The 13,096-nt window shown below is 43.2% G+C and overlaps 1 protein-coding gene across 1 annotated transcript in view; it reads left to right on the plus strand.

The window, feature by feature from the left end:
* The window catches only part of CFAP57 (cilia and flagella associated protein 57), a 74,926-nt gene that overhangs the window by 12,775 nt on the left and 49,055 nt on the right, over nt 1-13,096 (plus strand). The window contains exons 5-6 of the mRNA XM_059920367.1: nt 2,165-2,317; nt 12,740-12,879. Of these exons, the coding sequence (XP_059776350.1) occupies nt 2,165-2,317; nt 12,740-12,879 (293 nt within the window). The remainder of the gene's footprint in view (nt 1-2,164; nt 2,318-12,739; nt 12,880-13,096) is intronic.

Genomic DNA, 13,096 nt, shown 5'->3' on the forward strand with positions numbered 1-13,096 from the left:
GTTATCGAAAGGATTAAACGACATCTGTGTAATCACTGATGCAGTGCCTGTGCTTGATAAATGATACTAGTTATTGCCACCGTTAGGAATCAGTTCTGAGGCTTTTTTGTTACTGAAGCGAAAACGCAGTGAGGTCTAGGATCACAGCAGTGGGAAGCAGAGAGAGCCTTTGCAAAGGTTAAGTCTGTAGGACGTTCCCTGAGCAGATGTGGGAGCCCAGAGATAAGGAGCTCTCAGGGAGAATGCCCAGGCTCTGTGCTGGATGCTGGGAAAGGATGCCACAGCACGAAAACTAGAGGTGAGAGCAAGGTGGGTGGGGGCTCGGGGGGACCACTGTGAGTTTACTTTGCCTATAAAGCAGGTCATTCTTTTGTGTGCTTATTCATGTAACAAATATTTATTGAGTGTTTACTATGTGCCAGGCTCTATGCTCGGGGCTGGGATACAGATGAGAAGTAACCACACTAAGACTTGCCCTTAGAGCTCAGTCAACAAGTAAACAAGCAAATATGAACAGATTGTTGGATGAGATCAATTCTGTGACGAAAATAAAACCAGGAAAGGACAGGGAACGAGAAGGGCTTCTGTTCTAGAGAGAGTGACCTGGGGAGGCCTCGCTGAGGAATGTTGACATTTGACCAGAGGCAAGGATAAAGTGAAGCAGTTGGATATGTGGTTTAGACCTTGGGAGTGAGATCAATATATCCACCACACACACACACACACCCCCATAGTGCTTGGCTTGTATCTGGCACGTAGTCAATGCTTTATTTTCACTATTTTAAGTATTTATTATTGTAATTACCTTACTACTATTGTTTTCACTGAACCCTTACATTAGGTGAAATCACTGAGAGAGAAAATATAGAGCCAAAAAGAGAACTGAGGACAAAACTTGGCATTTCCTAATTTCAAGACTGGGACAGGATGAGAATTCAGCAGGGCACTGAGAAGGTGTTGTCCTTTACTCATTCTGTCAACAAACGTCTGTCGTGCAGCTATCACGGGCCAGGCTCTGTGGTGTGGCCTGCGGTGGGTGAATCAGACGTGGGCGCTTCCCTCGGGGACCTCACTGTCTGAGGGAGGGCCGTGAGGCCACACCAAACGATCACTGAGCGCCTGCTATGTGTCAGGCCCTGCTCCAAGCACCAGGAGACAGACGTGGGGACAGACACGGTCCTCGGTCTGTGGGCTCCCATTCTACTTTACACAGTGTGATGCGTGTGACAGCAGAGGGAACCCCGGGTGCTGTGGGCACATTGAGGGAACATCAGGGCCCACTCAGCCCAGGGTGGTCAGGGAGGGCTTCCCAGAGCCCTTGCTGTTCTGGCGAGGCAGGGAGAGTAGACTTCATGAGGACGGGTTAGGAGGTACATAGGAAGACAGGACTCCAGGCAGGGTCAGGGCAGCACAGGAGGCCAGGGCCTTCTAGGGAGGAAGGTGCCAAGGTCACTGCTGCAGGCTCTAGAAAAGCCTAGAAGATGAGGGCTGAGCAGGGACATCAGGCTTTGGTGATGTTTATGAGAACAGTTTCAGTAAATGATGCAGTGGAAGCCACATTATAAGGAATTAAGAACTGAGTGTGTGGTAGGGAAATGGAGATGGTACATGCAGACCAGCCTTTCAATAAGTTTCGTTGTTAGTGGAAGGAGAGAAATAGCAGGGAAAAGGAAATCTAGTCTCATAATGTCCATTAGGAACTCCTGGCCCCCTGAGACCGCTGCAGGAGCTGTGTGACCCCTTCTCTTCTCTCTGCCCTGTCACCCACTCCATGTGGTAGAAGGGCTGCCACCTTCCCCTCTACTGCCCTGGAGCACACACTGTGTACCTGGTGCAGCTGGGCGCCCACACTGGGCTCCCAACAGCTGGGCGAGAGTCGGGGTTAGACTAACGCTGGTTGCGAGGGGGGATCTCAAACTGAGATGTACAGGTGGATCAGTTTCACCTGTGCCGCTGCCTTGTTATTCAGCCACTAATCACTTAAAGGTGAGTAGGAAACCCACAGGAACGGAGGCCCCTCAAGCCCTCCCTTCTCCACATCTGAGGAGGATCCAGGAAGCATGGTCAGGAGTCTATAAGCTACAGTATCTGAGAGAATCTGAAAGCCCGAGGACACCCTGACAATGTGAGGGCACTGCTGACCGCTGTCCTGTGTCTTGGGCAGATTCCTGTGGACCCACAGAGCAATGACCCGAGTCAGTCAGACAAACAGGACGTGCTCTGCATGTGCTTCAGCCCCTCCGAGGAAACGCTGATCGCCAGCACCAGCAAGAGCCAGCTCTACAGCATCACCATGTCCCTGACGGAGATCAGCAAGGTGGGTCTCCCAGCGGCGCTTCCTTCCAGCCCGGGGACTGGTCACCATGTGGGAAAATTTTAGTCCAATTCCTGAGTGCAGGCTCACTCACCACTTCATAACAGAGCAAAAGAAACTCAAATTTCAAGCTGTCTGTGTAAGGAGCGCTCCGATACCCTGGGCGGCGGCGGGGGGAGAGGTGCCCGGGAATGTGATTGCTGCAGCCTCTTTGGAGAACACCCTGGAGACATCTGTCAGATTTAAATTGTACCTGTCTTTAACCCAGCAAGCAAGTGTACTTCAGGTATTTAATGTATGGCTATACCTGCTTCTGTGCACAGAGATGTATATATGTAAAGGTTTATCATTGCTTTTTGGTTTTTGTTTGTTTGTTTTAATTTATTTTTTATTTATTTTTATGGCTGTGTTGGGTCTTCGTTTCTGTGCGAGGGCTTTCTCTAGTTGCGGCAAGCGGGGGCCACTCTTCATCGCGGTGCGCGGGCCTCTCATTATCGCGGCCTCTCTTGTTGCGGAGCACAGGCTCCAGACGCGCAGGCTCAGCAATTGTGGCTCATGGGCCTAGTCACTCCGCAGCATGTGGGATCTTCCCAGACCAGGGCTCGAACCCGCATCGCCTGCATTGGCAGGCAGACTCTCAACCACTGCGCCACCAGGGAAACCCTGCTTTTTGTTTTTAAATAACAAAGAAAGCCAGTATGAATACACTGCAAACACTGCAACAAAAAAGCGGTATTAAAGATAAAAAGAATCACTTTGTACTTATAAAAGGTTCACTTCATCAAGCAGACATTAGTTTTAAATTTGTATGCACCTAATAGCATGGACTCAAAATATATCCAGCAAACTTTGGCAGAACAACAAGGAAAATAAACCACCTACAATCGTAGATTTTAATATATCTTTCTCAGTAAGGGTGGTTTTCTAAATAACAGCTGTATTGAGTTATAATTCATTATACAGTTCACCTATTTAAAGTGTACAATACAATGGTTTTTAATTTTTTTTTTTTTGGCTGTGTTGGGTCTTCGTTGCTGTGCGAGGGCTTTCTCCAGTTGCGGAGAGCGGGGGCCACTCTTCATTGCGGTGCACGGGCCTCTCACTGTCGCGGCCTCTCTTGTTGCGGAGCACGGGCTCCAGATGCGCAGGCTCAGTAGCTGTGGCTCACAGGCCCAGTTGCTCCGCGGCATGTGGGATCCTCCCAGACCAGGGCTCGAACTCGTGTCCCCTGCATTGACAGGCAGACTCTCAACCGCTGCACCACCAGGGAAGCCCTACAATGGTTTTTAGTATATTCACAGAGTTGTGCAGCCATTACCTCCATCAATTTTAGAACACTTTCATCACTTAAAAAAAAAAATATGCCCTTTAGCTATTATGCTCCCACCATCCCATCTGCCTCCCTCCCAGCTGTAGCCAACCACTAATGTCTTGTGTCTGTATAGATTTGCCTTTTCTGAACATTGCATACCAATATGTGGACTCTTGGGACTGGCCTCTTTCACTTAGCACAATGTTTTTAAGTTTCATCCATGTGGTAGCATGTATCAGTACTCCACTCCTTTTTTTTTTTTTTTTGGCTGCGTCGTGTCGTTGAGGCATGCAGGATCTTTCGTTGCGGTGCTTGGCATGCAGGATCTTTCGTTGCTGCGCTCGGGCTTTTCTCTAGTTGTGGCATGCGGGTTTTCCCTCTCTAATTGTGTTGTGCAGGCTCCAGGGTGCATGGGTGCTGCAGTTTGCGGCACGTGGGCTCTCTCCTTGAGGTGCGTGAGCTCAGTAGTTGCAGTGTGTGGGCTTAGTTGCCTCACAGCATGTGGGATCCTAGGTCCCCAATCAGGGATTGAACCTGCGTACCCTGCATTGGAAGGCAGATTCTTTACCACTGGACCACCAGGGAAGTCCCTTGTACTCCATTCCTTTTCATGGCCAAATAATATTCCATTGCATGGCTGTACCACTTTTGTTGGTCTAATCATCAGTTGATGAACATTTGGGCTGTTTCTACCTTTTAGATATTATAAATACTGCTGCTATAAACATCTGTGTACAAGTTTTTCTGTAGACATATGTTTTTATCCTTTTGGGTGTATACCTAGGAGTGGAATTCCTGGGTCATGTAGTAACTCAATATTTATACATTTAAGGAACTGCCAGATAGTTTTCCAAGGTGCTTCCAAGGTGCTGCACCATTTATATTCCTATCAGCTTTGTACGAGTGTTCTCATTTCTATTTTTGCCAACATTTGTTCTTATCTGATTTTTAAATTACACTCACTCCCTCTTGCAAGAGCACCAGAATCACAACTAACTGCTGAACAATCATCAACAGGAAGACACTGGAACTCACCAAAAAAGATACCCCACATCCAAAGACAAAGGAGAAGCCACAATGAGGTGGTAGGAGGGGTGCAATCACAATAAAATCAAATCCCATAACTGCTGGGTGGGTGACTCACAAACTGGAGAACACTTATACCACAGAAGTCCACCCACTGGAGTGAAGGTTCTGAGCCCCACGACAGGCTTCCCAACCTGGGGGTCCGGCAATGGGAGGAGGAATTCCTAGAGAATCAGACTTTGAAGCCTAGGGGATTTGATTGCAGGACTTCAACAGGACTGGGGGAAACAGAGACTCCACTCTTGGAGGGCACACACAAAGTAGTGTGTGCATCGGAACCCACGGGAAGGAGCAGTGACCCCACAGGAGACTGAATCAGACCTACCTGCTAGTGTTGGAGGGTCTCCTGCAGAGGCGGGGGGTGGCTGTGTCTCACCGTGAGGACAAGGACACTGGCAGCAGAAGTTCTCAGAAGTACTCCTTGGTGTGAGCCCTCCCAGAGTAGCCATTAGCCCCACCAAAGAGCCTGGGTAGGCTCCAGTGTTGGGTTGCCTCAGGCCAAACAACCAACAGGGAGGGAACCCAGCCCCACCCATCAGCAGACAAGTGGATTAAAGTTTTACTGAGCTCTGCCCACTAGAGCAACAGCCAGCTCTACCTACCACCAGTCCCTTCCATGAAGAAACTTGCACAATCCTCTGAGATAGCCTTATCCACCAGAAGGCAGACAGCAGAAGCAAGAAGGCCTACAGTCCTGCAGCCTGTGGAACAAAAACCACATTCACAGAAAGATAGACAAGATGAAAAGGCAGGGAGCTATGTACCAGATGAAGGAACAAGATAAAACCCCAGAAAAACAACTAAATGAAGTGGAGATAGGCAACCTTCCAGAAAAAGAATTCAGAATAATGATAGTGAAGATGATCCAGGACCTCGGAAAAAGAATGGAGGCAAAGATCGAGAAGATACAAGAAATGTTTAACAAAGACCTAGAAGAATTAAAGAACAAACAAACAGAGATGAACAATACAATAACTGAAATGAAAACTACACTAGAAGGAATCAATAGCAGAATAACTGAGGCAGAAGAATGGATAAGTGACCTGGAAGACAGAATGGTGGAATTCACTGCTGCTGAACAGAATAAAGAAAAAAGAATGAAAAGAAATGAAGACAGCCTAGGAGACCTCTGGGACATTAAAGGCAACAACATTCACATTATAGAGGTCCCAGAAGGAGAAGAGAGAGAGAAAGGACCCGAGAAAATATTTGAAGAGATTATAGTTAAAAACTTCCCTAACATGGGAAAGGAAATAGCCACCCAACTCCAGGAAGTGCAGAGAGCCCCATACAGGATAAACCCAAGGAGAAACACACCGAGACACATAGTAATCAAGTTGGCAAAAATTAAAGAGAAAGAAAAATTATTGAAAGCAGCCAGGGAAAAATGACAAATAACATACAAGGGAACTCCCATAAGGTTAACAGGTGATTTCTCAGCAGAAACTCTACAAGCCAGGAGGGGGTGGCAGGACATATTTAAAGTGATGAAAGGGAAGAACCTACAACCAAGACTACTCTACCTGGCAAGGATCTCATTCAGATTCTATGGAGAAATCAAAAGCTTTACAGACAAGCAAAAGCTAAGAGAATTCAGCACCACCAAACCAGCTCTACAACAAATGCTAAAGGAACTTCTCTAAGTGGGAAACACAAGAGAAGAAAAGGACCTACAAAAACAAACCCAAAACAATTAAGAAAATGGTACTAGGAACATACATATCAATAATTACCTTAAACGTGTATGGATTAAATGCTCCAACCAAAAGACACAGGCTTGCTGAATGGATACAAAAACAAGACCCATATATATGCTGTCTACAAGAGATGCACTTCAGACCTAGGGACACACACAGACTGAAACTGAGGGGATGGAAAAAGATATTCCATACAAATGGAAATCAAAAGAAAGCTGGAGTAGCAATACTCATATCAGAAAAAATAGACTTTCGAATAAAGAATGTTACAAGACACAAGGAAGGACACTACATAATGATGAAGGAATCAATCCAAGAAGAAGATATAACTATTATAAATATATATGCACCCAACATAGGAGCACCTCAATACATAAGGCAACTGCTAACAGCTATAAAAGAAGAAATTGACAGTAACACAATAATAGTGGGGGACTTTTAATGCCTCACTTACCCCAATGGACAGATCATCCAGACAGAAAATTAATAAGGAAACACAAGCTTTAAATGACACAACAGACCAGAGAGATTTAATTGATATTTATAAGACATTCCTTCAAAAAATAGCAGATTACACTTTCTTCTCAAGTGCGAATGGAACATTCTCCAGGGTAGGTCACATCTTGGGTCACAAATCAAGCCTCAGTAAATTTAAGAAAATTGAAATCATATCAAGCATCTTTTCTGACCACAACGCTATGAGATTAGAAATCAATTACAGAGGAAAAAACGTAAAAAACACAAACACATGGAGGCTAAACAATACGTTACTAAATAACCAAGAGATCACTGAAGAAATCAAAGAGGAAATCAAAAAATACCTAGAGACAAATGACAATGAAAACACGACGATCCAAAACCTATGGGATGCAGCAAAAGCAGTTCTAAGAGGGAGGTTTATAGCAATACAATCCTACCTCAAGATACAACAAACATCTCAAATAAACAATCTAACCTTACACCTAAAGGAACTAGAGAAAGAAGAACCAACAAAACCCAAAGTTAGTAGAAGGAAAGAAATCATAAAGATCAGAGCAGAAGTAAATGAAATCGAAACAAAGAAAACAATAGCAAAGATCAATAAAACTAAAAGTTGGTTTTTTGAGAAGATAAACAAAATTTATAAGCCATTAGCCAGACTCATCAAGAAAAAGAGGGAGAGGACTCAAATCAATAAAATTAGAAATGAAAAAGGAGAAGTTACAACAGACACCATAGAAATACAATGCATCCTGAGACTACTACAAGCAACTCTATGCCAATAAAATGGACAACCTGCAAGAAATGGACAAATTCTTAGAAAGGTATAACCTTCTGAGACTGAACCAGGAAGAAACAGAAAATATGAACAGATCAATCACAAGTAATGAAATTGAAACTGTGATTAAAAATCTTCCAACAAGAAAAAGTTCAGGACCAGATGGCTTCACAGGTGAATTCTATCAAACATTTAGAGAAGAGCTAACACCCATCCTTCTCAAACTCTTCCAAAAAATTGCAGAGGAAAGAATACTCCCAAACTCATTCTATGAGGCCACAATCACCCTGATACCAAAACCAGACAAAGATACTACAAAAAAAGAAAATTACAGACCAATATCACTGATGAACATAGATGCAAAAATCCTCAACAAAATACTAGCAAACGGGATCCAACAACACATTAAAAGGATCATACACCATGATCAAGTGGGATTTATCCCAGGGATGCAAGGATTCTTCAATATACGCAAATCAATCAATGTGATATACCATATTAACAAATTGAAGAATAAAAACCGTATGATCATCTCAATAGATGCAGAAAAAGCTTTTGACAAAATTCAACACCCAGTTATGATAAAAACTCTCCAGAAAGTGGGCATAGAGGGAACCTACCTCAACATAATAAAGGCCATATATGACAAACCCACAGCAAACATCATTCTCAATGGTGAAAAACTGAAAGCATTTCCTCTAAGATCAGGAACGAGACAAGGATGCCCACTCTCACCACTATTATTCAACATAGTTTTGGTAGTACTAGCCATGGCAATCAGAGAAGAAAAAGAAATGAAAGGAATACAAATTGGAAAAGAAGTACAACTGTCACTGTTTGCAGATGGCATGATACTATACATAGAGAATCCTAAAGATGCCACCAGAAAACTACTGGAGCTAATCAATGAATTTGGTAAAGTTGCAGGACACAAAATTAATGCACAGAAATCTCTTGCATTCCTATACACTAATGATGAAAAATCTGAAAGAGAAATTAAGGAAACACTCCCATTTACCATTGCAACATAAAGGATAAAATACCTAGGAATAAACCTATCTAGGGAGACAAAAGACCTGTATGCAGAAAACTATAAGACACTGATGACAGAAATTAAAGATGATACAAACAGATGGAGAGATATACCATGTTCTTGGATTGGAAGAGTCAATATTGTGAAAATGACTATACTACCCAAAGCAATCTAAAGATTCAATGCAATCCCTATCAAATTACCAATGGCATTTTTTATAGAACTAGAACAAAAAATCTTAAAATTTGTATGGAGACACAAAAGACCCTGAATAGCCAAAGCGGTCTTGAGGGAAAAAAGCGGAGCCGGAGGAATCAGACTCCCTGACTTCAGACTATACTACAAAGCTACAGTAATCAAGACAATATGGTATTGGCACAAAAACAGAAATATAGATCAATGGAACAGGATAGAAAGCCCAGAGATAAACCCATGCACCTATGGTCAACTAATCTATGACAAAGGAGGCGAGGATATACAATGGAGAAAAGACAGTGTCTTCAATAAATGGTGCTGGGAAAACTGGACAGCTACATGTAAAAGAATGAAATTAGAACACTCCCTAACACCATACACAAAATAAACTCAAAATGGATTAGAGACCTAAATGTAAGACCGGACATATAAAACTTTTCTAGGAAAACATAGGAAGAACACTCTTTGACATAAATCACAGCAAGGTCTTTTTTGATCCACCTCCTCGAGTAATGGAAGTAAAAACAAAAATAAACAAATGGGACCTAATGAAACTTAAAAGTTTTTGCACAGCAAAGGAAACTACAAACAAGACGAAAAGACAACCCTTAGAATGGGAGAAAATATTTGCCAACGAATCAATGGACAAAGGATTAATCTCCAAAACATATAAACAGCTCATGCAGCTCAATATTAAAAAAACAAACAACCCAATCCAAAAATGGGCAAAAGACCTAAATAGACATTTCTCCAAAGAAGACATACAGGTGACCGAGAAGCACATGAAAAGATGCTCAACATCACTAATTATTAGAGAAATGCAAATCAAAACTACAGTGAGGTATCACCTCACACCAGTTAGAATGGGCATCATCAGAAAATCTACAAACAACAAATGCTGGAGAGGATGTGGAGAACAGGGAACCCTCTTGCACTGTTGGTGGGAATGTAAATTGATACAGCCACTATGGAGAACAGTATGGAGGTTCCTTAAAAAACTAAAAATAGAATTACCATATGACCCAGCAATCCCACTACTGGGCATATACCCAGATAACACCATAATTCAAAAAGACACATGCACACCAATGTTCATTGCAGCAGTATTTACAATAGCCAGGACATGGAAGCAACCTAAATGCCCATCGATAGACGAATGGATAAAGAAGATGTGGTACATATATACAATGGACTATTACTCAGCCATAAAAAGGAACGAAATTGGGTCATTTGTAGAGACGTGGATGGATCTAGAGACTGTCATACAGAGTGAAGTAAATCAGAAAGAGGAAAACAAATATCGTATATTAACACATATATGTGGAACCTAGAAAAATGGTACAGGTGAACCGGTTTGCAGGGCAGAAATTGAGACACAGATGTAGAGAACAAACATATGGACACCAAGGGGGGAAAATGGTGGGGGGGGTGGGGGGATGGGATGAATTGGGAGATTGGGATTGACATGTATACACTAATATGTATAAAATGGATAACTAATAAGAACCTGCTGTATAAAAAAATAAATAAAATAAAATTCAAAATAAATTACATTCATAATGGATGTTGCTCTGTAGTTTTCTTGTGATGCTTTTATCTGCTTCTGATATCCAGGTAATACTGGCCTCATAGAATGAGGTGCAGAGACATGGCAGAAAAGAGAATTGCTTTTGTTTTAACATAACAGAGATTTGAGTGTACTTAAAAGCTTGTCAGCTAATATATAAGTATGATAAGTATACTGATAAGTATATCAGTATGTTGTATACCCCAAACTAAGACATTTTTATCATTTCACCTGGGGAGACCTCATTCACAAGGACTCAGAAAGGACTAATTTGATGGCTGGATCTCCAGCCTGTCCACTTTCTCTGTGTAGAGGGGTGAGCTCATTGCATAGAACTTCTCTCCCTGCTGGTGGGCAGGGCCTCTCAGAAGGAAGGCTGCGTGGGGAGGAGAGAACTAGACCAGAGAGTGGGACCTCTCTCTGAGAGTTTCCACTCTCTCTCCCAGGCTGGAAAAGTTTCCTGCCTGTCTCTGCATGTACACTCTGCCCTCCAGCCCCTGAATTACATTCTGTTTGGCTGCCAGAGTGATCTTTTCAAATCCCAGACGTGGTTATCGCAAAATACACATCCTCCACCACCTCCACCGTCATCACAGCTGCGATCCTTCAGTGGCCTCCCTCCTGGTGCTCTGAGAAGAACTGAACTAGGTGCACAGGGCTGGGCAATGTCCGGCCCAGGCTGCCCTCCGCAGCCCCATCCCACCATTCCACCTGATAGGACTGGCCTTTCTGATCACCATGAGTCTGCATGTTCCCTCTGCCAAAAGGCTTCAGTATGCTCCTACCTCTGCCTGGGGCACTCTTATACTGTCCCCTTCCCCACATTAGTTCTTGCTCATCCTTCAGGGGGAAAAAAAAAAAAAGCTAGTAGAAATGTGCTAGTAGAGACAGCGAGGTTGAAGATATTGGAGAAAGAAGGGGAAGCAGATGGAGAACGGGAATAATCTGTGCCTACCCCAACCCCAGCCCAGCACCTCTTTCTGACACAGTAGAGAAGGGAAGCATCTGGATTTGAGGGGATTGCCAGCTCAGCCTTTGCCTTGGCTTGTGAACAAAGTATGTACACCTCATTAAATTCCCCAGTCATCACTCCTCATTCAGGTGTCCCAGGTGTAATGTCTCTGATGACAGACACCTGGAATCTACACGAGCAGTGCAATAGGATACATTTTAACTTAAAATCATTCACCCAACTCTCCTTGCTGCTGCTGGTGGAGTAACATAGTCTCTCTGCAGAGAAATTTGGGAGTTCTCATGAAGATTTTGAAAATCATTCACACCATTTTGCCCTGTATTCCACTTCTAGAAATATATCTGTTGTGTGGGTCCCAACCTATTGGTGGTGATGCCATCAGCTAGGAATGCCGGAGGCACTCCCCGGGGGCTGTATTACTCCCAGCAAAGGCCCCACATGCACTCCCCCCACCTGGGCCAATGCTGTGGCCTAACTGGCCCTTTGGTTCTTATTGTGATTGTAGGATGTACTTCATCAAAAACCATCAGGGAACTTTGAGGAACAAGATTTCTTACTCACAGGTCCTGGAGGGTACAGAGCAAGCCCAAGGGCCACACAGTGAGGCCATGGGTAAAGAGAGAGGTGGACCTGGGGCTCTGCCTTTATTAGGGTTTGAAAGTGGGGTGTCTAGGGTTTTGAGAGTTCACTATTTATTTATTTAATGGTCATTTAGCCATGAGAGTGGGAATTAGGGCACAGGAAGAGAAAAGTGGGGTCACTCAAGAAGTCAGTTATTTAAGTTATCCAGGACTTTCTACAAAAGGGGTCTTCAAGGGTGGGGACGACTTAATTCCTTGGCAGGTTATTTGGCTGGTAGCTGTGTCATACAACTGGCAATATGTTTATTCAAGATGGATGTCCTTTGAAATAGATGCCTTGAGACTCAAAAGCTTAATGTCAGGCACTTACCCTACAGTATCTAAGGAAGTAATCAGAGAGGAACACAGACTTACATGCAAGAATATTTAGTCTAGTGTGACCCCTAACTAACAAAAATCAGAGACCACTTAAATATTCCTATAGTAGAAGGATAGATAAATTAAATTCTGGTATATTCATAGAATAAAATATTTTATTTCCATTAAAATGATGTTTAAAATAATAATGGTATAGGAAAATATGCATAATGTTAAAGCAGTTTGCCCACAGCCTGATTTTTGTGCATCTGGGCTAATTAACGTCCATAAGTAGTAATGAGAGCTGGAGTGCATAACCAGCCTTTTGCTTCCTCTGCCTGATCTCATTCTGTATGATTTCTCCAGGGGGAGACTGCCCACTTTGAGTATCTGATGTACCCGTTACACTCAGCGTCCATCACTGGTCTAGCTACTTGCATCCGCAAACCCCTCATTGCCACCTGCTCTGTGGATCGGTCTGTTCGCATCTGGAATTACGAATCAAAGTAAGGAATGAAAGGCTTTGCTACTGTGATATGCACGATTTCAGTTGTTAAATTTTCCATGCGAATTATTTTAATTAGAGGTTTGAAATTTTAATTACTTAGAAGCTTTCAGTTGGAAAAGTTTTTTTTTTAATCAAGTCAGTCAAGCTACCTTATTCTCTTTACTATTCACTCCTGCATGAGCTAGAAAATCACTTTGTACTTTATTCAGTACTTG

This window comes from Balaenoptera ricei, chromosome 1 (genome assembly GCF_028023285.1).
Source record: "Balaenoptera ricei isolate mBalRic1 chromosome 1, mBalRic1.hap2, whole genome shotgun sequence".
Classification (NCBI taxonomy): domain Eukaryota; kingdom Metazoa; phylum Chordata; class Mammalia; order Artiodactyla; family Balaenopteridae; genus Balaenoptera; species Balaenoptera ricei.